This window comes from Lynx canadensis, chromosome D1 (genome assembly GCF_007474595.2).
Source record: "Lynx canadensis isolate LIC74 chromosome D1, mLynCan4.pri.v2, whole genome shotgun sequence".
Lineage (NCBI taxonomy): Eukaryota > Metazoa > Chordata > Mammalia > Carnivora > Felidae > Lynx > Lynx canadensis.
Genome location: NC_044312.2, coordinates 112,755,616 through 112,779,095, shown reverse-complemented (window position 1 = coordinate 112,779,095; position 23,480 = coordinate 112,755,616). Strand labels below are relative to the sequence as shown.

Sequence of the window (23,480 nt, the reverse complement as noted above, 5' to 3'; positions counted from 1 at the left end):
GATCTTTCCCGGCCCGGATCAGGGCTTGAAGGCTGCTCGATTTATCGGAAAGTCTTAGCGTCTGGGTTCTGGGCATTTGCTCTAATCTTGTCACTTACGGTCAAGCTCTCCGCCCTCCCTGCTCCAGCCTCCAGATGTCCGTGAGGAAGCTTCTGGTTGCAGATAACAGAAACCCACTCACAGTGGCTGAGACGTCAGCCGCAAGCCCGAAGGAGGGTGCCTCCAGGGCCACCTCTCCAAACCCCTTGGCCTTTCCTTCAGGGTTGCACGCAGCTCCAAGTATCCTGTCCTCAGAGCACATCCCAAGCAAGGATTTAGGGGAAGGAAAGGCACTAGGAAACCCCCCTCTAAATCTTTCCTGCAAGTAAGATCTTTCCCAGAGGGCCCTGGACTCTCACCCTCGGGTCTCACGGACCAGAACTGTGTCCTGTGACCCATCCATAACTGCAGGGGAGGCTGAGAAGGCACGGCTCTGACTTTCCCTGCTCCTGTGGAGGGAAGTGACTGGGGCAGTGCCGCGGGCTGGGCGCGTGAGAGGGACGGGGCTCTCCCAGAAGTGGTGGCTGCTAAAGGGGCTTCGATGAGTGGATAGGAGTTTGGCACGGAGCCAGCAGGCGGATCGTGCTCCGGGTGGAATCGCAGGTATGAGCACACGAGCAGCACCCCTCTCTGTGCCGAGGAGACCCTCTCCTTGGGCAGGCGGCCCATGAGCTGAAATGGGACCCGGAGAAACGTGGCACACGCCCAAGTAAGCATGCTGCCTCAGTGGTAGGACACCCGCGCAGATGTTCCTGCACCAGTTTGTGGACGCGGGGCCCCCTTAGCTCTGCCTCCGCTCATAAGGAGAGGTGAGTTTCTTTGTGTCTCGGGAAGGATTCTCCGTGCGATCTTTCCGGATCTTTCTAGGGCATCTCATAGATGACCTCGTTTCTAAAAAGGGTTTTTTTTTTTTTTCCTTGGGTCTTTTCTGAAGCTCACATGATGTGTCAAACCAGGCACCTGTGTACCGTAGTGTAAGTATCGCTTGTGTAGGAGGATTAACACTCTTCTTAACGTTTGTGTTACTGCGGTTACACGTGAGGTACCCCGGGGCGCTCACATACAGGTATGGTTCTGTCGATTCAAGCGTCTCCAGAACGTTGAGAACGTGGCTTTAGAACCCATGGCCTGAGGACCAAAGCTGGCCCTCTGCCTCTTTGTGTAAATAAAGTTTTATTGGAACACAGCCCCGCCCACTCATTTACATAGCGTCATGGCTGCCTTTGAGCTACAAGTAGCAGAGTGGGGAGCTGCCCCCGGGACCACACCGTCTGCGAAGCTTGAAATACTTACTCTCCGGCCCTTTACAGGAAGAGTTCGATAACCCCTGATGTAGAATGTTTGCAGAGCCCCTTTCAAAGGACCTGTCCAGGTGTTCTGTATGAAAACGTACCTACTTCACACTTGGAGCAACTTTTAGAGCTGCCCCTGTGGCGAAGGCAACCTCATAGAAGCATTAGTGCTCGGAACAGAAACAAGATACTCCGTGGGAAGAGGCTAGTGGTCTAGGACAGCGGCGATGGCCGGACCCTACCCTCCAGCTGGGGCCTGGCCTGGGTTTCTCGTGACCTCTCACCTTAGAGGTCAGTGCCATCCGGTTGGCCAGGTGGGCCCTGTGGGGTCTCTGGGTGAGCCCCCAAGCCCCTCACCCAACCCACATTCAGCTCCCTCTCCAAAGCCAGGGTCACCGGGTGATGCCCGCGTTTGGTCCGGTTCCCACAAAAGGACACGGATTCCGGTGTTCATAGCTGTGGACAACGTCCACTGCTCCCCAGAGGGACTTGGGAACTGGTCTGCCCCAAAGCCCACGCACTGCGATCCTTCTGGGCGAGTTTCGAGACCGACAGATGGGGCAGGCCTGGACTCTCGCTTTAATCGCTGCGGGAAGAAAAGTCACCAACAGCCCCTTCCTGCATTCCTAGCAAAATGTCAGGCCGTTGTACCGTTCCGCTGATTTTTTGGTCTTTTTAAAGAATATGCGGTTCAGGGTCAAAGGCAAAGGTTTACCCGCTGGACCTCCTCTGTGCCCTCCTGAGGGTAGTGATGGGAGAGGGGAACCAGCACCTCCTGGTCGGCCCAGGTGCAGCCTGGTTTTAAAACCCAGAAGCGCCCCGTGTCCCGGGCAGACCAGAGCACTGGGTCACCCCATCTGCATCGCGACTGTACGTGGGAGTCCCGGTTTAGGCTTCATTCTGAATCAGTAAGCATCAATTAAGTACTTATTGGAATATTCTGATTTTCCATTTCACAGACACAAAGACCCAAGCCCAGGGTGGGTGAGGGTCCTGTCCAAGGTCCCACGGCCAGCTCTTGCTGGAGCCCAGACTAGGAAGTGGCCCTGCTCCAGCTAAGAGGTCCAGGCAGGACCAGGCCCTGCTCTGGCGGCATTCACATGCTAGTGGGAGAGTCAGACAGTAAATAAATGAGCAGACAAATTATAATTTCAAATACGGTGAGTGACAAGAGGAAAATACAGCCGAGGGAAAGGCTGAAAATCAGGACGTGGAGGGCATCTCCACGCAGTGGGAAGGGCCGCCCTGCAGAGGTGAGCTCAGGGACCTGAACAATGGCCACAGTCTGGCTCATGCAGACCCAAAGCAGCATCCCAGGGAGAGCCCAGGCAGTACAAGGGCACTGTGGCAGATGAGGTCGGCCTGCTGGAGGAAGAGAAGACCCAGCATGGCTGGAACGGGGAGAATTAGGAAATGGGGCATGGGTCGGATCAGGAAAGGTCTTAGCCACGGTGGGGAATTTGGGTTTTCATCCCCCACTCTGATGGGAAGCTGTTGCAGCATTTTGAGTGGCGGATGTGATCTGATTTAACATTTTTATCATAAAAGAGTGAATTCGGGAGAGACTCAGCAGCAAGCTTTTGTGGTCCTCAGCTGAAAAGCGATGGGGTCTCAGAAAAGGGGGAGGTCGTGGACAGATGTGCAGATGCCAGCTCTGTCTCAGCACTCCCGCTGATGGCACTTGCAGGCAGGTTGGGGAGAAAACAGAGCGTGTCAGGAGGACGCCGTGCGCTGGGGCTGGCACCTCGGTGCCCCGCATCCCCTTGGCATGAGCATCGGCTCTTTTGTCCTCCGTTCCTGGAGCCGAGATCGCCCTTTCCCAGGGCGCTGTGGGGGCCCCTCCGCAAGGCTGAGCTCCCTGCTCCACCAGGGAGGGCAGGGCTGCAGCGCGCATGCGGGCACCCCTGGGGCCCCCGCTTGGAAAGCAGAGTGGGGTGTCGGGGGCGTCCCTCCCTCGTGGGCCTCCTGCCCTCCTCCTATGTGCTTACGGCTCCGCTGTTGCGACTTGTCTGCATGTGAGACCTCACGGACACGTCCTCCTGGTTTTGTGACCCGTGGGCGTGTCCTACGGGACATAGACGCGTGTTCAGGATGTACCGTCACAAGGGAGGAAACCCGGGGGCACCTGCCTGCGCCCTTGTGATGCTCCGAGGCCGCGGCGTGCGTCTGTGTTTCGTAGGGGCGGAGGTTCGGTGACGCTGGGGTCCCCAGCCGGGCCTTTCGGAGACCGAGGCGGCCGCTTTCCCTTCCAGACCGCACTTCCTTTCCTCCCCGTGGGGAGTGATGACCGCCTCCCGGTGCGTTGAACGCATCTCGGCCGTGTCTTTCTCTTCTCCCCCAGCCGCTGTTGGCAGGTAACACGCCCGGTGGCGCTTAGGAAATGCTTTGGGGTGATTTATTACAAAGTAACGAGACGATTTAATTTGAAGCAACTTCTTTGCACATTATTGCTTCTATTAGGAAAACTTGCGTTGCTTATCGTGTTAGCGCCGAGGAGGAACACCAGGCAGGGCGCGTTCATAATTGCCGATCTGAGAAACGGTTCCTCCTCTGAGAGCGCGTCTCTGCTGAGTGGGCGTGCGGGCTCCATGGGGACAGAGCCCATGTCCTCACGGGCGCAACGTGAAATGACGCTGCCTCCCTGCCCGTGGGGCGAGAGGGGCGCTCCGGCGCCGGGAGCCGCGTCATTTGTGAATGGAAAGCCCACATTCATAACTTCCTGCGGGTGACGCAAGACCAGCCTGGTGCAGCCTGCCTCTCAGAACACCAAGACGGCCCAAACACGGGGCTCCGTTTCCCCCCGGGAATTACGGCAGCCTCCTGCTTGTGTGGGGCGGGGGGCCAGAGGGCAACACCCAGTCCCAGCGGACCGGGAAGCAGGAAGCAGGATGCAGGATGCTGGGAGCGGCCGTGTGTGTGGACAAGGGCTGAGAGGTGCCAGCTCAGTGGCAAGTGACAGATGACTCGGGGAACCGCCCCCCCCCTGCCCCCCGCTTGCTCGCAGTTGCCAGGCCTTCCCCAGGATGAGGCCCGGCCTTGCCCCTGCCCGCCCGCAGAGCGGCCCTCTGTGCCTCCCTACAGCCGGCACCGCCACAGAGCTCTGGGCCGCCTGCCCACGCCTGGCATCTCTGCCCAGCTGGGACACCTGTTGAGGCCACCGGCGCCCCGCTCAGAGGAGCTGACAGGCTCTCTGTCTCGCCTCATCTTTCCTGACTGGCAGAGCCCGGGAATTTCTAGGACAGCCACTGTCATTCCTGGTCCCTGGAGGTCCCTCTTTCTAATAGTGTCCCAGTTCCCGCCCGCATCAGGCTGTCACCAAAACGCGTTCACCAGAGGAGTGACCGTCGTGAGGCTTTTCTCAGGCTTCCGCCCTGCTGCTCTGGAGAGGGCAGGGCCCCACAACCACTCCTTGGATAAATGCACCAGCCTCCCTTACGGGAGTCCTCCCGGGTCCCCCCAGGCACCGCCGCCCCAGCGGCCCCAGCCCAGACCCGCCACCCGTACGCACGGCCTGTGCTCCGTGGACCTCGCCAGGGAGGAGCTCTGAAATGACGTGGGAATCCTGCCTTTGAACCCACGTGCCTGTGAGCAGCTCCACGCGGTAATTCCCCCGGGGCTTCTGCAGCTCCTTGGCTGCAAACCCAAAAATTCTTTCAAAGTGAGAAAACCCAACTTGCGTGTGGTGTTTGCACGAAATGGTGTGTTTGTGGATACGAAATTTAACCAGAAATGAGGTTGACCCCACGTTGGATTTCAGAGACACCCGATGAAGCGTGGACCGACTTGCATGTGGCTGTTTGCTCGCTAGATTTCACGGCCCGTGGATTCAGCGCTAGGTCACAAGCGTGTTGGTGGGACCCCACAAAGCTCTGAGGCCACCGGGGGCCGGGTTGAGGGGTCTGATTGCTGAAATGTCCCTGCTGCCCCCCACCCGCATCACTGCACCCCGCCTTCCGCAACCCCAAAGGGGGTCAACCCAGCTGACTCAGGGCACCTCCCCGTATCTGTGCGCGCCTGCCCCCGCCGACTCTGGGCAGCGAGGCTGTTTTACTGCCTGTCACCACCCAGCTGTGTCCCCTGGCCACCCACGGCCCTGTGTGACCGGCCCCTCCTGCCTTGGTGTGCCTCAGAACCTTTATCTTGTGGTTCCACCGCCTCCTGGAATGTTGTCCTCCCCCTCCCCCCTCTGGCCTCCTGACCCATTCACTCACGCTCAGGCATCGCCCCCCCCCCCCCCCGCAGGAAGCCCCCCCGGCCACCTTCTGGTTGTCATTACACTGTATCCTGCATGCTACTGTGACTTTGGATACCTGTCTTCCTGCTCGCCTGGGGTAAGAGTATCCCGAGGCGTCCGTCACAAATGACCGTGGGCTAGGGGCTTCAAGCGACGGAAATGTCCTCTCCCCAACTCTGGAGGCCGGAAGTCCGAGCCCAAGGTCTCTGCAGGGCTGTGTCCCTCCAAGGGCTCGGGGGGAGGATCCTCCCCCACCCCTTCCGGCTTCTAGTGTCCACCATCCATCCTTGGCACCCTTGGGCTGTGGCCACGTCCCCTCCCGTCTCTGCCCCTGTCTGGCGGGCTTCACCTGGCTTCTGGCCCCAGGTGCCCCTAAGCCCCAAATCTCCCTCTATTTCCTTTATGAGGACCAGCCGTTGGTTTTAGGGCCCTCCCTCACCCAGACTGATCTCTTCTTGAGATCTTCAGACGCATCTTGCAAAGACCCTGTTTCCACATAGGGGCGCCTGCCCGGGTCCCCAGAGTTAGGACTTGAGCGTGTTTTCCGAGGGGCTGCCACTCAACCTGCGCCACCTGACACTCCGCAAGGGCCACACGGGGCCTGTTTGTCCTCTGCAAAGGGGCAAGTATCCAGCCCACCCCTGGCACTTACCGGGTGTTCAGCGAGTTCGGGCTGCACTGACCAACTAATGCACACCGCTGAGCCTCTCGTCCCCGCTGCTTCTGAGCTCCAGCCCTACCCCAAAACCCGGCCCCAGAGGAGCAGGGAGGAAATGTAGCTATCAGACGTGAGGTCTGTCCTAGCCCAGACCCTGAGAGCTGTGGGTGAAGCCATCTGGTCTACCCCAAGCGTCCTCGTGTTTGAAATCACCTGCCCCCCGATCCTTCCCGTGAGGGACAGGGCAGACAGAGCTGCCCCAGGGCCCCGCGTGGTCGCGCGTGTTGGCCACCCCAGGCCTGGCGCCCTGTGGCTCTACGTTTACACCCCTGCAGGATCGGGCACCACTGCCGAGGGACCTCGTGCAGGACTGACAAACCCAAATGCCAACGGTCATCGCTGGCACCTGCTACCTCCCAGAGCAAGTAAAGTGTGGTCTTCCCTGTAAGCCCACTGTGGGGCCCGCTGGGAGAATGTGGACCTCGGGCCACGGTTACAAGCCTCCTGGAGCCTGCGCACCTGCGGTCTTGCGAGGCAGAGATGAGGAGGGGCGTGGGGACCCTGGGGCCCACTGTGTGGCCGGCCCTGATTTCCCATGATCCCCTTGTCTCACTCCAAGTATATTCGGTGAACCCTTTACCGTGCTGTGTGGTGGGACTGTTGGGTGAATGAGAACATGGAAACCTTTAGTGGTCTCTACGGCATGGCTCCCCGGAGAGTTTCAACATGGCGTTGTCTCCCGGCGCCGACGTGGTTCGATATGGATACCTCTTACTTTCTCCAAGGCGGCCAATGGCCTGTATTCCATCTTTATATGAACTAGAAAAAGTTGCCTGCCCCTTCCTCAAGGCACTTTACGGGCATCTGAGCCCAAATAGCCATAGTAAATATACGGTTCTAGGATGGCCGTCACGTAAATAGTATCCTGTATAGTTGCACTATGCACTAGCTACACAACTGTACTTGGTGGGGCTAGATGTCTTCCGCAGCCCCTGCTGCAGGAAACTGGCAAAGAACGGTACATTTTGGGTTCATCGAAGTGCCTTCCCGCACTGTTCAGAAAACACATTTGAAGACAGCGCGGCTAGATTATGTTGGTTTGTTTAGTCAATCAACACAGGTAGACTCTCACCAAGAACAGACGTCGTGGCGCTTAGGGAGATTCCGAGAGGAACCAAGCAGGGACGTGTGCTCCCAGGGAGCCCACAGTTGATGGGGCAGCGGGTGAGAAGGACCCTATCAGAGGCTTGGGCCAGAGGAGAGAATGTGTGACGTAGCCCCTCACTGGGAGGGTGTGCGATGGCTTCTGCCCGGTTCAGGGGGGGCTGTGTTCACCAGGGCTGGGGAGGGCGTGGCAGACAACAAAGCAGGGAGGCGTGACGGGGGCCCACGTGCGAGGACTTGGGTGAAATGCAAGTTTTAGGTTCAGGGAGTGAAAATGTGCAGGAAGGCTGGGCAGTGACTACGGTCCCAGGCAGGGGCAGGTGCAAAGCAGGGGAGCGGTGTGACCGCTGGGGCTGGGCTGCTGGTTTCGCCAGACCCCGCCACCAGGGACCAGGTGGTGGGTCGGCCTCCGAGCGCGCACCAAGGTCCGCAGCGAGGAGCCCGCGTGGGCGCCAAGGCGGTGTCCCCGTGAAGCCGGCTCCCAGTGCATTTGGGATGCACCTGGAGAGCAGGGGTGCTGGCGTGCGGCAGGGGTGGCCAGGGGAGGCTGGGCGGCCTCTGGTTTCTGGGCCTCCGCGTCTCCATGCCGCGGCTTCCGGATATGGCCACGGCAGTCGTCCCCTGACGGTTTTCAGACCCATAAATCAGCAGAAGGAGCCCTCTGAGAGCATCTCGTCTCCGGGAAGGTTCCTCCCTATGTCCTGGGGGTGGGATTGCCCCGTCCGATTCGTAGGGGGCAGAGGGGGTGCTGCATGGCTGTGCCGTCCGGACGAAACTAGATGTGAGCTTCCTTTCAAGGGAACAACTCCTTCATTTGCAGCTCCCGGGGCGTTTCATGGTTTGCTACAAAGACTCCATACCTCTAACGGCCTGCCTGGGTCTCGCCTGCCGGGGCCCAGCCGGCTGCAAGCAGTCGGCTGACCTCCTACCCTCTGGGCACAACCCGGGACCCAGGGATCGCCCTGGATGGAGGCTCCTTCCCCCGAGACCCTTCACCACCAGCACCGACACCGAGCTCGACCCCCGCCTTGTGCTCACACCCGATCTGCTGTCTCCCACAGATGCAGCGGGGTGCGTGGCCCTTTGCCGGGTGCTGTGGGCATCTGGAGCGATGCCGCCCAGGACCCACGTCTCCTGGGGGACTCGGCAAGAGAGGACAGTTTCCCTGTCCTGGGGCCTTGTCTCACCCGCTGCTCCAAGTGCCTACAAGTCGGGTATATTGCTGCCACTTTGCAGGCGGGGAAACTGAGGCTCTGAGTAGCTAAGCTGGTAAAGGCCCATCTGGGGCTCAGTACAAGTAAGACAGGGTCATGATGGGCGGGGGGGCCGGGGGCTATTTAGATCCTGAAGCGAAGCAGGAAAGAAGTGACGGGCAGTCCTTCTCCGTATCGGAGACGAAGGAGTTTGGAGCTTGCTCAGGACGTACGTAGCTACAGGTCTGGGGACAAGATGGGGACGTGTGAGGCAGAAAGTCCTTCAGTGGTGAGGGATCATTGAGAGGGCTCAGAGGGGCTCTGTCATTAGCCCGGGAGGGGTCCCTGCAGGGGAAGAAGCGGTTGGCCCCTGCAAACAGTGACCCTACTCGGGACGGTGGCCGTTACTAACACGTGCTGCGTGCCTGGGCCGCGCTGGGATGTTGCATTAACTCCTCCTTGGCCCACGTGGAGTGTATTGTGCTTAATCCCACTTCGCAGAGCAGGACACTGAGGCTGTGAAGGTCAGAGTGACCTTGGGTCAGAGCACAGCTGGGATTTGAGCTGAGCTCCCTGTGATGCCAGCACTACCCCTCAACCACCGTGGCAGAACACCCCCGTGTGGTCGGTGGGGGTAGCCGAGGCCAGGCCGCACTGCCCCTGAGAAGCTCCCCAGCGTGGGGGTCAGGTGGGAGGACATGTACAGTCGTCCATGAGGCGCACAAAGCCAGAGGCAGGTTTGGGTAGCGTCGGCTCCTGCGGGCAGAGGTGGCCCACAGTGGGACCACCGCCTGGAGTGCAAGACAGATGCACCTTGGAGCGGGGCAGAGGTGGGTGTTGGGGGGGGGGGGGCCGCTTGTGTCCCAGGGGAGATCAGGGCTCGGGACCTGCAGGGCAGACACTGTATTTCTGGGGCTCCAGGGCGCCGCTTGCCTGCAGCTACTCATGCAGGGCGAAGGCGGTGGCTCCAGCCGGGGGCCCTTGTGAGCCTCTCCCTGGAGAAGAGGGATTCAGGACTTGCAGCTGCCTGGCACCCGAAGGAGCCACCGGGCCAGCGCCCCCCACCCCCTTAAAGGAGTTGAGCGGGAAGAGGTGGGTGGGTCCGCAGCTGTGTTCTGCTTGGGGGAGGCTGGAGACAGGAAGGTGGCCAGGCCTGGCAGAGGGTCCGCACGTCTCCGCCTGCCCCCAGCTCCTCCTGCCTCGACCCCTGCGGCTCCCCGGGGTCCTGGCCGACCGCCAGCCTGCTGCCGTTTCTGATGGCAGTTAAAGGGATGGCTCCCTGAGGCTCCCCTGTTCCACCGCACCGTCGTGGGGACTGCCCTTTCTGACCTCACGGTTACCCTGGGAGGCCCAGGGCTTGTTCTCGCCGCCTTATGACGTGAGGGGAAGGTTTAGAGAACTCCGCCCCCTACTAAAGGCCAGGCTGGCCGTGTGGCCCTGCCCATGGGCTCTCAGGGCCCTGGACTCCTGGCCCTGCTTCTGCCCTTTGCGATGGGCTTCAGTGGGCTGAGCCAGGGAGCTCATGGTCACGGCCAAGCTCCCAGAGCAGGGGCTCTCTGTCCCCAGCACAGGAGACAGAGCAGGAACACAGGGACACAGCCCCTCCTCGAGTTGTTAGACCACCCCAGGCCGGTCATCCTGGATTGCATGGTGTCTCAGCTGTGAAAGTATGTGTCCCTGCTGTGCCAGCCCTTTCTTGGAACTCAGGGTCACCCTGGCAAGTTCCACTGTGTGCTTGTCCCGTGCAAGGGCAGGAGTGCGGGTGTGGGTCAGGACATGAGTGCGTTCTCCGGCTGTGTCCCCCAACCTCTCTGTGCATTCTCCGGCTGTGTCCCCCAACCTCTCTGTGCATTCTCCGGCTATGTCCCCAACCTCTCTGTGCATTCTCCGGCTGTGTCCCCCAACCTCTCTTTGCGTTCTCCGGCTGTGTCCCCCAACCTCTCTGTGCATTCTCCGGCTATGTCCCCAACCTCTCTGTGCATTCTCCGGCTGTGTCCCCCAACCTCTCTGTGCATTCTCCGGCTGTGTCCCCAACCTCTCTGTGCATTCTCCGGCTGTGTCCCCAACCTCTCTGTGCATTCTCCGGCTGTGTCCCCCAACCTCTCTGTGCATTCTCCGGCTATGTCCCCAACCCCTCTGTGCATTCTCCGGCTGTGTCCCCAACCCCTCTGTGCATTCTCCGGCTGTGTCCCCAACCTCTCTTTGCATTCTCCGGCTGTGTCCCCCAACCTCTCTGTGCATTCTCCGGCTGTGTCCCCCAACCCCTCTGTGCATTCTCCGGCTGTGTCCCCAACCCCTCTGTGCATTCTCCGGCTGTGTCCCCAACCCCTCTTTGCATTCTCCGGCTGTGTCCCCAACCTCTCTGTGCATTCTCCGGCTGTGTCCCCCAACCTCTCTGTGCATTCTCCGGCTGTGTCCCCCAACCTCTCTGTGCATTCTCCGGCTGTGTCCCCAACCTCTCTGTGCATTCTCCGGCTGTGTCCCCAACCTCTCTGTGCATTCTCCGGCTGTGTCCCCAACCTCTCTGTGCATTCTCCGGCTGTGTCCCCAACCTCTCTGTGCATTCTCCGGCTGTGTCCCCAACCTCTCTGTGCATTCTCCGGCTGTGTCCCCAACCTCTCTGTGCATTCTCCGGCTGTGTCCCCAACCTCTCTGTGCATTCTCCGGCTGTGTCCCCAACCTCTCTGTGCATTCTCCGGCTGTGTCCCCAACCTCTCTTTGCATTCTCCGGCTGTGTCCCCAACCTCTCTGTGCATGCTCCGGCTGTGTCCCCCAACCTCTCTGGAATGCCTCTTCCTCGTCTGGATGACGGGAAGCTCTTGGCAGCCCGTCACTTGGTCCAAGCACCCCTGTCCCTTCTCCTCCCCGGGGCCACCCGGTCTGGGTTGGCTGTGCTGCTCCCAGATGGCTGCATGCTGGGGCCGCGTGCTTCCTGCAGGCTGTGAATCTACTGCTGGACAAAGCTGACCTTCAGTTGTCTGTGACTTCAAGCCTGTCAGCACACTGTTCCCAGTGCTTGCTGTCTGCATCCCCCGGCCGCCCCCCTCCGAGACAGGGGCCAGCCGAATGCTTCAGGACCTCTGGCGCACAGCCCTCCTGTGGCCGGCCCCTTAGGACCCTGGAGAAGGCCTCTCCACATTGCCTCCCGCCCCTCCTCCTTCCCTCCGCAGTGGCCTGGCCCTCCAGCTGCCGGCTTCCGGGGCAGCAGAGGTTCCCAGGGGCCATGCCGCCCCGGGGAGGTGGGGAGGGCCCCCGTTCAGCCCAGGCTGCGTGGCCTGCCAGGAAGTCCACTTCCGCCCTGCGCCCCCGGGTGCCTCCAGGGCTGGACAGTCATGTGGCAGGGCGCCCTTACTGTAAACGATGGGAGCCTCGGGCAGCTGAAGCAAAGTCGAAGCTTCTGGGTTTCTTTCCTTTAAAAAAAAAAAAAAAAAAAGGCTGTGCCAAGAGGCGGGTGGTGTGGCTTTAGGTTGTCTCTCAGAGGGGAGAGCCCACGAGCCCCCCCTCGCCCCGTCCCCACGACTCGTCACCCCCTGACGGAGGCCTTGCCGTAAGTGGCCTTGGTGTCGCTCGAGCGTCCTGCCTCCGGCCCCCACCCATCGGCAGCGCCCGGGCCGCCCCCTCCGCCAGCCTGCGCTTTCTCTGTGCGGGATGACTCCCGGCAGCCTCGCGGGCTCCTTGGTGATCGTGGGGACACCACATTCATTCGGACCGAGAGGGAGGGGCCGCTGCGTCTGGACGCCGGCTCGTGCGGGGAGCAAATAGAATTTGATTTTCAAACACCCCTTGAAGAAGAAGAGCTGCTTCCTCATTTGTCCGCCGGCCGATCCCAGCTGCACCCCGCCCCCCCGCCCCCCGAAGATGCGCCGGCCTGCGCGCCCCAGCCCGGCTGCCCTCGGTGCCTTCCGGCCACTTACTTTCTTTGCCTTTCGGCGCCGGGAGCCAGCCCGCGCTGCCGTGGCTCGGCGGCCTCCCCACCATGCCTGACTCCTTCCTCCCGCTCGCCCGGGCTCGGTGCTGCCTCTGCCCGCCCCCCCTCCGAGTCCCATTGTGCCGAGCCCGCCTATCCCGTTAGCCGGCCCCCCAGCTGCCCCCGCTCCTCCTGCGCTCTGTGCTGCTTACTCTCCTCCGTGCTGCCTGGATCCGGCGAGCTGGGTGATTAATTGGCTGTGATGATGAGCGTCCCCGGCTCAGGATCAGCCACGGTGATGATGACGGGTTACAATAATGGTCGCTATCCCCGGAATTCTCTCTACAGTGACTGCATCATCGAGGAGAAGACAGTGGTCCTGCAGAAAAAAGACAATGAGGGCTTTGGATTTGTGCTGCGAGGGGCGAAAGGTAAGAGTGGCTGTCTCCAGCCCGGGTACATTCACATGTCGTGTGAGTGTGTGTGTGTGTGTGTGTGTGTGTGTGTGCACGCCCGTATGAAAATGCTCCCCAGCTCGGAAAGAAGCCTTTTTTCCTGGGGGCACTTGGTTGCTAGACAACCGTGTTCTTTAACATTCTGCCTCACTCAGAAAACACCAGGGCTTGCTTCAGGAATATTTTCCATTTTCGGTGCACAATATTGCCCCGAACAGGCTCTCGCTCGCTCGCTCTCCCTCCCCCCACCCTTTCTCTTTTTAATAAGAAATCAGGGGTTCAAGCTACATTTTATGGTGTAGTTCAGCCCGGCTGTGGCTGGATGTGGAGCTCCTGTTCTCAGATGTCCACAATTACCCGGTGCTGAGTTTGGGGTGTCTAGAAACTGCCCCATTCTGGGAGTGGGCTTCAGTTCCAAGTGTAGCAGGCATCCGTGTGCCCGCCTCTAAGGTGACTTTGCAAAGGAAACGTGGCAAGATGGTCCCCTCTGCCGCGGACTGAGCCAGCAGCATCCGCATCACGTGGCCTGTGGTGGGGGGTTCCGGGGCGACATTCCACGGCAGCGCGCCCACCGCCAGCCCTGAACCTGGGGGCTTCCCTTTAAAAAGAAAACAAAATGGCATCACCTCCCCATGAGGGGAGGCGGCTGCCCACCGCGCGTGTGGGGTGAGAAGCCATGTGGAAGTTTCATCTCGGAGCCTCCGTGCTGTGCTGGGGTCCTGCACCTGTGCTGGCAAAGGCCTCCTTCCCCGGGAGCACCCCCACCTGCTCTAAGCTCGGGCTGCCTGGGAGCGACCTGTCCAGAGAGAGGAAGAAGAGACCGATCTGTCCCCGTGTGTGCGTGTCCGCGGCTGAGTGATGTGCTGGCCCCTCCCCCTGCCGGGGTCGTCTTCCTCTTGCCACCCACCCACCCCGGCCACTCGTAACTACCCGGGGAAGCCCGTCTCTTGCCCTGGAGTTTTTGTTCGGCAGCTGTGTGGGGCCCGGAAGCCGCGGCTCGCGCTGCCGAGGGGCGGGGGCCCAGCCTTCCCATGGGTGCCGGCCGCAGGGTGGTCGCAGAGAGCCGGGCTCCCCGCGGGACGAATTCCCAAGCAGATTCCACACCCGCAGCCACCCACTGGGTCAGCGCCGCGATCTGTCCGTGCTCCAAGTTGAATTCCTTTGGTCCGCGCGTCTCTGTGGATGTGAATTTGGCAAGTGGTTCAGTGTGGTGTTTCTGTAGCTCTGTGTGGTTATGGGGGGAACTTTGCCATTTTTAGAACTGAAAACGTTTAGTCACCGACGCTTTTAAAGAAAATGACAGGCGTGTACCTACAGACACGTACGGCAAGTGTTTTCGGCCGGAAGGCCGAGAGATCCGGGGGCACCACGGGGCGGCTGGTCTCACTGCTTGAGTTGGTGCCGACCCGTGGCCGTGGCTGTCGAGCCCTCCCCAGGGGAGAGCGCCCACTTCCGGCGGGAGACGTGCGCACCTCCCCCGTCTCGGGGTCCCGGGCTGGTATTGAGGTCTCCCGATGCCCTTGTCTTCCCAGCGGATACGCCCATCGAGGAGTTCACACCGACGCCGGCGTTCCCAGCCCTGCAGTACCTGGAGTCTGTGGATGAAGGAGGGGTGGCGTGGCGAGCCGGACTCAGGACGGGGGACTTCCTGATCGAGGTAGGGACGCTGGTGTCTGTGCCTTTCCGCTTGGGGGGAGCGCCGACTCTCCCGCGGCCGGGGCCCGTGGTCGGAGCAGCGCGGCCGCTGGGCCAGACCTAGGGGAGGCTGCTCCGGACTCACGTCGTGCGCTTATCTCCATCCATCGTGGATGCCACTTCCCGTGGGCTGGTGTGCGTTCGGATGCCACTTCCTGTGGGCTGGTGTGCGTTCGGATGCCACTTCCTGTGGGCTGGTGTGCGTTCGGATGCCACTTCCTGTGGGCTGGTGTGCGTTCGGATGCCACTTCCTGTGGGCTGGTGTGCGTTCGGATGCCACTTCCTGTGGGCTGGTGTGCGTTCGGATGCCACTTCCTGTGGGCTGGTGTGTGTTCGGAGCGCCTTTCAGGCCTCGGCTGTAGCTCTCTGGAAGGTAGAAATGTTTGTGGGCGTTGGCCACCGGTCTTCAAGTGGAAGGTAGAAGGAAGAGAGACACATGGCTGCCGTGATGTTGGGGACACGCGTGGATCTACATGTGCTTCTGTTGTCGCTGAACAGAGAAACGCCAGGAGGGGCCGTCGCCCATTCTTGCGCCACAGGGGCGGGAAGGAAAGTGCTGTGCCGCGGCCCTTGCTCACGTGAGGTCTGTAACGCCGGTGGCTGAGAGATCGCTGGCTCGAACGTCGCAGTAACGCTGCCCGTCCAATGACTGGCCTTCAAAGGCTAAGTGTGAGCGAGAGGGGAAGCTGGCGTTGACAGTATGAAAAGGAAAATTTTAAATCCAGGTGCTTTGAGAGCGGGCTTTTCCCAGTAGGTATGAGAGGAGGGCACCTGTTGGGATGAGCACTGGGTGTTGTATGGAAACCAGTTTGACGATAAATTATATTTAATTTTTAAAGAAAGGAGGGAACTCTCTCCGTTCGAAGAATCCCACTAGACACGAGCGCCCTTGGTTTCCGAGCCCTTGCTGGAGTTAGCGTCTTGGTGCGCGTCACGTGTCCGGGCCACCGGCGCTTCCGAGCTCCCTGCGTTTTGCGTGTTCAGGTGTTACTTTGCATCTTGTTGTGCAGAGGAATGTGTTACTCTTTGGAAATATTGATAAAAGAGGCTGCCGTACCTTGGAAAAATTAACCGTTAAGGGGTTCGGTTCGCTCAAGCGGTCCTCCTTGGGAGTTGACGTTTCTTGGGAAGGCATTCTTCCGGGCTAACCCCGAGCCCGGTGTCACCTGCACTGGAAATGTCCACGCAGGTGGGAGGGGTGGATATGTGGTGCCCCCCCCCCCCGGGCCGGCCAGACACTTGCTCTTCCTGCAAAGGAGACCAAGCCCATGGCGACATGGCCACTGGGAGCCCTTCTCCCGGTCATGCCTAAGCTTCCCAGGGTGCTTTTGAGCTCGAGTTTACTCGTGGCCTCCTTAGTGCTTCTCAAGGCTGGTGGAGTGATGGAAATCCAGAAGGAGAGGCACTGTGGTGGAAACAGACCCAAGAGCCAAGGAAAATGGAGAAGGTGACTTACCCTCTTCAAGGTGCCTTCTGCTGGTCTCATTTCATTTGCTGAAAGATGTATTTAAATTATTGTTGACCAATCAGAGCCCGGCTTGGAAGAAACCTTGGGTGCATGTGTATCCAGAAGGATGGAGAGTGGGGCCCGCTGGGCTTTCGTGGGTTAACTTGATTTGTAACCTCACAAAAATGCAGAGACTGGTTGAATCATCTTCTGTAGGATGTAGTTGTGATGTAAGTCTCCTTCGCGCGCGCGCGTGTGTGTGTGTGTGCGTGTGTGTGTGTGACAGGGAGAGACCCAGAGACGGAGGCTCCAATAGGTTGACATAGCCGATGCTGGTTCTTGGGTTTAAATAATAAATGAAGGCTGCAGAGGGAAGCGTGTCCCCCGTTGTCTGGCTCATCGGAGTGCCTCCTTGATAAACTAGTCAGGAAGAAAAACGTGGGACCGCCTCGGAGCATGTGCTGGGCCCATCCCTTTCGCGAGGACGCAAAGCTACACCTGGTTGGCGGACACGTCTGCAGTGTGTGCCTGGCCCGGGCGGAGAGGGCCAGCCGCCCGGCCAGATTGAAGCCTCTGTGGAAATTGGGAGCAGGAAGAGTTTCTGCACTTCTGTTTGCAAAGCACTTCCTCTGACATTGCTTTTAACCTCTGATATGCAAATATATTTGCCATTTTGGAACAGGTTTTAGATTCTGGGTAACCTCTGAGCTCTGGGATTCTAGGAATGGCTGGCGCTGAGAGGCATGAACGCTGTGTTGGTGTTATTATGTCACAAAGACCCGAAGGAGGGCTGAGCCCTCCACAGCCTCCCTGGGCCGCTTACTGGGGGTCACGTGCTAATGGGGGGACGGGGGTTGGGCTGCTGGAACACTGACCCACCCAGTGCATTTCCAAGGCTACTCTTGGGGCTCAGAAAGTCTCCTTTAGCTGCTTAGATTTAAAAAAGGCAGAGTCTCCATGAGGTGTTTCCTAGCTGCTGGGTTGTACCACTGGAATATTAGAGTCACTTATAGCCTCATAGGTCCGTGCATTTTCCAACAGACGGTTTTTCCACCTTGTCCGTTGAAAAGCTTCAACCTTGGAGGGGTTGTTCTAAAAGAACCCATGTTGTCTCGGGCGAATCTTAATTTTGGCCAGAAGCCATCCCTGGAGTCCAGGGGGTTTCTGAGCCTTGGGGAAGTGCAGGGTCCCGTGTGGAAGGGTCACAAGCATGAGCAAATTGTCCTTGTTGCCCCGCACTCCTCTGGGCAAACCTCCTTCTCTCCCTGCTCTTGGAAAGGAACTCAGAGCATGCCAGCTGTTTGTATTCTCTTTAAAAACGTGTGCTGTGGTTTGAACGTGGGACCAAGGGGCAGCTTCCGGTGGGTCTGTTCTCTCCTCCAAGTCTTGCTGGACTTGCGTCTCCTGGACCACCGTCCTTCTTCCTTCTTCGACGCGGTCATCTGCCGGTGCCACCAGCTCCTGTCGTGAAGGGCTTCCTATCGTGTGTGCTTACCTTGGTGCTTGCCCTCCAGAGCTGACGTCCCTCCTGCCCTAGCGTTTGGGAGGCATTTGCTCCTTGGTCACCAGGACGGTTTCTTTGCTGACCTTGCCCCCCAAACTCCCCCCGCCGAAAAGCAAACACTTGGAGTAGAGGCCACGTAAAAGGCTATCGTGAGCCCAGGAATTACATTAAGATAGATGGGTCTAAGTGCCAGCCGGGTTGCTGTAAAAATTCATCTCAGAGGAGGAAAAGGAGAAGTGGGTGCCCCACAGAGGGGGCGTCTGAATGTGGTGGCTCCATAGGCCATGTGTGTTTGCGTTTTCAGATCAGCATAATGGGCTGGAGTCCCCTGCGTGGCTGGTGCCCCTGGAGCTTTCCCAGAGGGCTTCAGGTGGTGGTGGGAGTGGGCAGGGCAGCCGGGGCCGAGTACTTCCCCGGAGGAGTGGGTCTGGATGGCGATGACGGGCCAGGGACAGCAGTAAGCACAGGAATCAGAGAAAGTTCCTCTTTCCAGGCAGGCCAAATATAAGCACGGGGACTCCACCATCCAGGAGTGACAAAGGTGCTGTGTTCCAGCAGGAACCCAACTCAAACCGGGCTTAATGATAATAGACGCTCATCAGAGAACTAAAAGCAAAGACTGCAGAGGTAGAATCAGCCTTCGGGCACAGATGGTTGAAGACTTCATCCGATGTTTCCTCGAGATTATCCTGATTGGATCTCCCCACCCCCATGAGATGGGGCAGGAGAGGTCACTTACGAGGAGTCTCAAGGATGACGTAGAGAGTTTCACATCAAGTAATTGAGGAGACGTGGATGTTGGGATGTCACTTTGGTGTCCTGCAAGGGACTCCCCAAACTGGATGGCCTGTCAGCCTCATACAGTGAAACCTGGCCAGCGACAGAGTCACCTGTCATTATTTATAGAGAGACCTGGATGCCAGCCACACCTACAGAATCAGAGGCATGAGGCAGCACCTGGGCATGGCATCTTTAGGTCACTTAGGTGATGCTGCCGGGGGTTCCAGATCGGCTGGCCTGATCGTGTTGGCTTTTCAAAAAACGAGAGAGAGAGAGAGAGAGAGAGAGAGAGAGCACGAGCATGAGTCGGGGAGGGACAGAGAGAGAGGGAGAGAGAGAATCCCAAGCAGGCTCCGCTCAGCACAGAGCCCAACACAGGGCTCGAACCTGCGAACCGTGAGATCATGACCTGAGCGGAAGTTGGGTGCTCAACCAACTGAGCCCCCAGGCGCCCCTGTGTTGGCGTTTTGAACCCTCCATCTGTCATCAGGTCCTGCATGGCCCTTGACACGAGGCCAGGACCATCTTCCGTCCACAAGCCCCCCCCCCCTTTCGGAAACCCAAGCTTTGTTTCTTGCTTCACTTTCTTAAATGAAAACGTTCTCTCTCAGAAGAATTTCTATAATACAACCAAACACTACACGTCAAAAGAGCAAACAACATTTGCAGCAAACACAGCCAAGGCCCGTGTCCTTACTGACAGTAACCAAGGGTGTATCTGCCGGGCACTGCACAATCCCATCTAATCCTCGCAGCGAGCCTATAACGTGGCTTCTGTTGCCATCCCCATGTTACAGATGAGGAAACCGAGGCACAGAGAGGTTAGGCCACTTGCCCACAGTCACAGAGCTGGAAAGTGGATTCCAACCACGGTAACGCCAGAGCTCGGAAATTCTTGAGAGACACGCTGATGTGCTTGATGCATAAATGGGCAAAGGGTAAGAAGAAAAAGAGATGACGAGGTGCCAGTTTTTATTTTCAAATTAGCAAATGCTTTTTTTTTTTTTTTTATTACTCTACCCGTCGCGGGTGACAGCACTCATGTTGCTATGTGGAAGAATAAATTGCCATAAACTTTTTAGAAATCGATGTGACAGGATGTAGTAAGAGCTGTAAAGCCGAATCAGGGATTTTGTATCTAGGAATCCGTTCTAAGGGAATGATCTACAAACAGACAAAGCACAGAGCACAGTGTAGCAAAAACAGTCTGAGGGGCTGGGACTGTAGGGAAATGGTTGAGGGGACATCATGCATCTGTTGTGGGCGCACAAGAAAGCATTTAAAAATCATGCTTGTAAGGAGTTCTTGCTACTAATGACAACAGATCACCTTATATCGGTGAAAAGGGCAGAACCAAAATTGTCTGCATAATACCACCTAAATCTCCCCCAAAACAGGCATAGGAAAAAAAAAAAAAGGAGAGGAGAGGTTAACCCCTGGGTGATGGGATCGTGTATGGTTATTTTCTCTTTTTTCAGACTTTTGTCTATTTCTCAGATTTTCGAGAGTGACAGTATTAATTTTTTTGACAGGTACTAATTTCATAAATAGAAAGTTATTCCTTAGAAGATGCTGTCACACACAGTTGAGTGGTGTCTCAGCCTCCGTGGCCAAGGTGTTGCTGTTTGCTTCGGGGACGAGAACACTTTCCTGGGCGTTAATTATTTTCCTGGGGCCATTGCTTACCAACCTGATGCCGAGCTGGAGGCTCCTATGGTTTTTGTGATTGTTTTCTTAGCCCTGAAGTGGCCAATCTCGTTTTTGTGTTAATTCCCTAAATAGGTTTTCCCTTGCAATTAAAAGCAGGCAGCAATATCCTTCATCCTTGAAACTGATGCTTGAGTTTGCTAATTACTTTTCCTCGTATTAAATGCTTGTACTCGTGATGGCCTACAACTGTTTTATAATCTCAGTTTGCACCGAAGTGAGGATGCTAAGGGGGATGCCCCGGGGTTTTCCTCAGAGACCATTTGAGTATCTTATGTTTCTTCGGCTGAGAACCGTAGCACGAGCTCTAGCACACATTTGCCTATACCATTACCTGTCACCAAGCTGGGGCTGTGAACAGTTGGAAAAGCCCGGGGGTAATCTGCCAGCCTTCCCCAGCTTCGGCATTAAATCGCACGAAGGACAGGAAATGAAGTTCAGGTTCTGCCCCCTCGGTTGCTGCACCCGTCACTGATCAGCCCATGCTTCCTGGGTCTCAGTGTCCCCATCAGCAAAACGGGTGGTTGGGGGAGTTCGGTCATCAGGACGGGCTGTGCGCCACGAGCTCTGGGCACACGGGCCGCTGTGAGCGCCGGTCTGGTTAGAAGGCCGAGGCCAGCAGTGCATGCCGTCAGCACTGGCTGGTGACCATCCTGTCCTTCGTTGTCATTCATGATGCTTGACTGGGAAGAAGGAACCAATGACTATTAGTGGAACAAACAATAATGGGAAGTCATGATAAGTTCTAATACTGGCGGGCGATCACCACCACTACCGTCGCAAGCATGGAGTGGTTACAGAGCACACCCACGCTGTGCCAAGCACATAAGTCAAGAGCACACTGGCTGTAGCTTCTCCATGCGTCTCTGTGGACGGCATATCAGCTGATGCAGGCACCTGGCCCGCCCCACCTGCAAGCCCCAAATATCGCTGGCAGCCATGCCCCCGGATTTGGCTTGAACCTCTGCTCCCAGGGCGCGCCCTCTCTGCCTCGCTCCGTTCTCTTCTGGCACGAGTCGGGCTTTTAGGTAATCTTGGAATTTCTCTTCATGATTCCCGTTTTGCCCTCCAGCCACAAATCCCAGGGCTGAGGCCAGAGTCCTGTCATGGTTTCCCCGGTGCCGGCATCCTTCCCAGACAGTTGTTCAGCCCCAACACCCAGCTCGCATTTCTCCGTCCTGCCTTTCGGGATATTGTGAGAGGCTTTGTCACATGTCCTGCGGGTGCCCACATGGCCAAGCTGGGAACTCTAGCCACCCCACTCCCCCAAATTCTTAACATCTTATTTAAATCATTTTAAAGGGGTATCTAAGTCAATAACTAAGTTAAGACCGAATGCCAGCTGATACTAGCAGGAAGGTAGGGTGACTGGTGAATTCTTGACTTTGAGTCATATTGATACTTCGGTTGTGAAGTTCTGTTGGTTTCGTGTCAAAGACAAGCAGGGCCCAGTGGCTGGCTGTGGTCTCTCCAAGTGTGGAGCGTTTCTGTTCTGAAGCTCTGTGGCTTCTTGCTGTGCTCATGTTGGAAGAGGTCTGGGCCCCTTGGCCAGCCTCTAGCTCTGGCTCCCCTGCTGCTGGGCTGCCGGCACCTAGGTCAGTGCAGAGAGTAAGCGTGGCCATCTTGACTTGCCTCTTCACCTCCCTTCCCAGGCTTGCTGGGGTCTCAGCTCCCAGTCACTTTTCAGTGATGACTGAAAAATATTCCTTTGGTAGCAAATAAAAGTCAGCACAGAGGAGCATGTCTGTTTTTGTTGCTGGCCTCCACACGATGCCAGTGCCTGTGGCAAACTGCTGTCATTACAGTCTTGGCCTTTCAAGGCTGACAGCATTGGGGTCTCTCTGTGTATCCTAGCACTGGGGTCTTTGCTCTCCAGGGCTCTAAAGAGACCCCTGCTCTGAGCAGAGCCCCTGAGAGTGTGGGAGCCTGGACCCCTTTCCTGCACATAGCCATAGCCCCTTTCTGTGCCTAGAGAATGATTCACTTTGTCCTCCATATTGACTGGGAACAGGTGGTCCGGGCTGAGGAGCAGCCCGGAATCCTGCTGAGAAGGTAGATGCGGGCAGTTTAGCGATTGCAAGTCTGAAGTCTTGGCTCATTCATTTTGGGGTTCTAATTTGAAGCATCAGTGATTTCAATTTCAGGCTAAAAAAAGATTCAGAATCACTTCAGGGGACCACGGCTGCTGTGCTCAAGGCTCCATAGGCCTAGCAGATGGCAGTGCACTGAGTTGGATAGAGACAGAAAGGAGCCGTGGTCAAGGGCACAGGCTGTGGATTGTGATCTGGGTTTGAATCCGGCCTCTGTCACTTGACTGTTTGAATGCGAACTTGGACAGATCTCTCATCCCTTGGCCTCAGTTCCTTAAACTGTAAATAAAAACGTGTTTGAAGCACGTAGCATGGCTCCTGGCAGGGTGATATCTCAACAATTGGTATGAATTGTACACATCACTTTTACAACTTCATTCATTCAGGTGCTGGGCTGCCGTGTGGTGTGGGGAGAAAAGACATGAATCAGACCCAGTTCCTTGGGGGACTCAGTCTGGAAGGGAGCAAAAAGCCCCAAGGTAAATTTGAAAAAGGGCTTTGCGAAAGAGATAGTGTTGGCACCGTGCTTAGTTGAGTACGTGGGGTTTCCATAGGCAGAACTCAAGAGGGGGGTTCCAGGGACAGCTTAGAGTGTCGGGAGCGTTCAAGGTGGATTTGGGAAGTGGCCAAATGTTATGGAGCTGGGGGTGACTGGGGCTGGTCCAGAGAGGGCCTGGAATGTCAGTTTAAGTAGGGGCGACAATGTCCGGTCAGTGGCGGGGAGCCATAGGAGAATGCCTGAAATGGGATCTCTCCGTGGTGCTGAACCTCTCCAGGGTGTGGGGACCTCTGCAGGGCATGGGACCTCTCCAGGGTGCTGAACCGCTCCAGGGTCCTGAACCTCTCCAGGGTGTGGGGATCTCTCTAGGGTGCAGGGACCCCTCCTGAGAGCTGGGAGGATGGGGCCTCCCTCAGGAGAAGCGGCCTGGTGGGAGGCCTCAGTGCTTCCTTTCTCATTCCCTTCACCTCCCATCCCTGGGTCCTGTATCCTTGGCCTTCCTGGGCACTGCAGCTTATTATTCAGCAAGTGTGCTTGCCTGCTTGCTGGGAAAATCTCTCCTGTGAGGAGAGGTGAAGGGACCAGTATGGCTCGAGCATTTGTGGCAGCCTATGCTCTAAGCCAGCCTTCACTCCATCACTGAGATCGCAGCTTACATGTCACCTTCCCAGAGGGGACTCACTGGGCACCCTCTGGTCGCCCCTGACTCTGACACTCCACTGTGTGTTTCCTTCACCATCAGAATCATATGTGTTGGGTGGTTGACTTACTGTCCATCTCTCTCATGAGAATGCCTGCTCCCAGCAGGCTGGAGAG

The 23,480-nt window shown here is 57.7% G+C and overlaps 1 protein-coding gene across 1 annotated transcript in view; it reads left to right on the top strand.

The window, feature by feature from the left end:
• SHANK2 (SH3 and multiple ankyrin repeat domains 2) overlaps positions 1-23,480 on the top strand; it is a 509,419-nt gene that overhangs the window by 347,140 nt on the left and 138,799 nt on the right. Inside the window, exons 16-17 of the mRNA XM_030332233.1 lie at positions 12,836-12,918; positions 14,475-14,599. Of these exons, the coding sequence (XP_030188093.1) occupies positions 12,836-12,918; positions 14,475-14,599 (208 nt within the window). The remainder of the gene's footprint in view (positions 1-12,835; positions 12,919-14,474; positions 14,600-23,480) is intronic.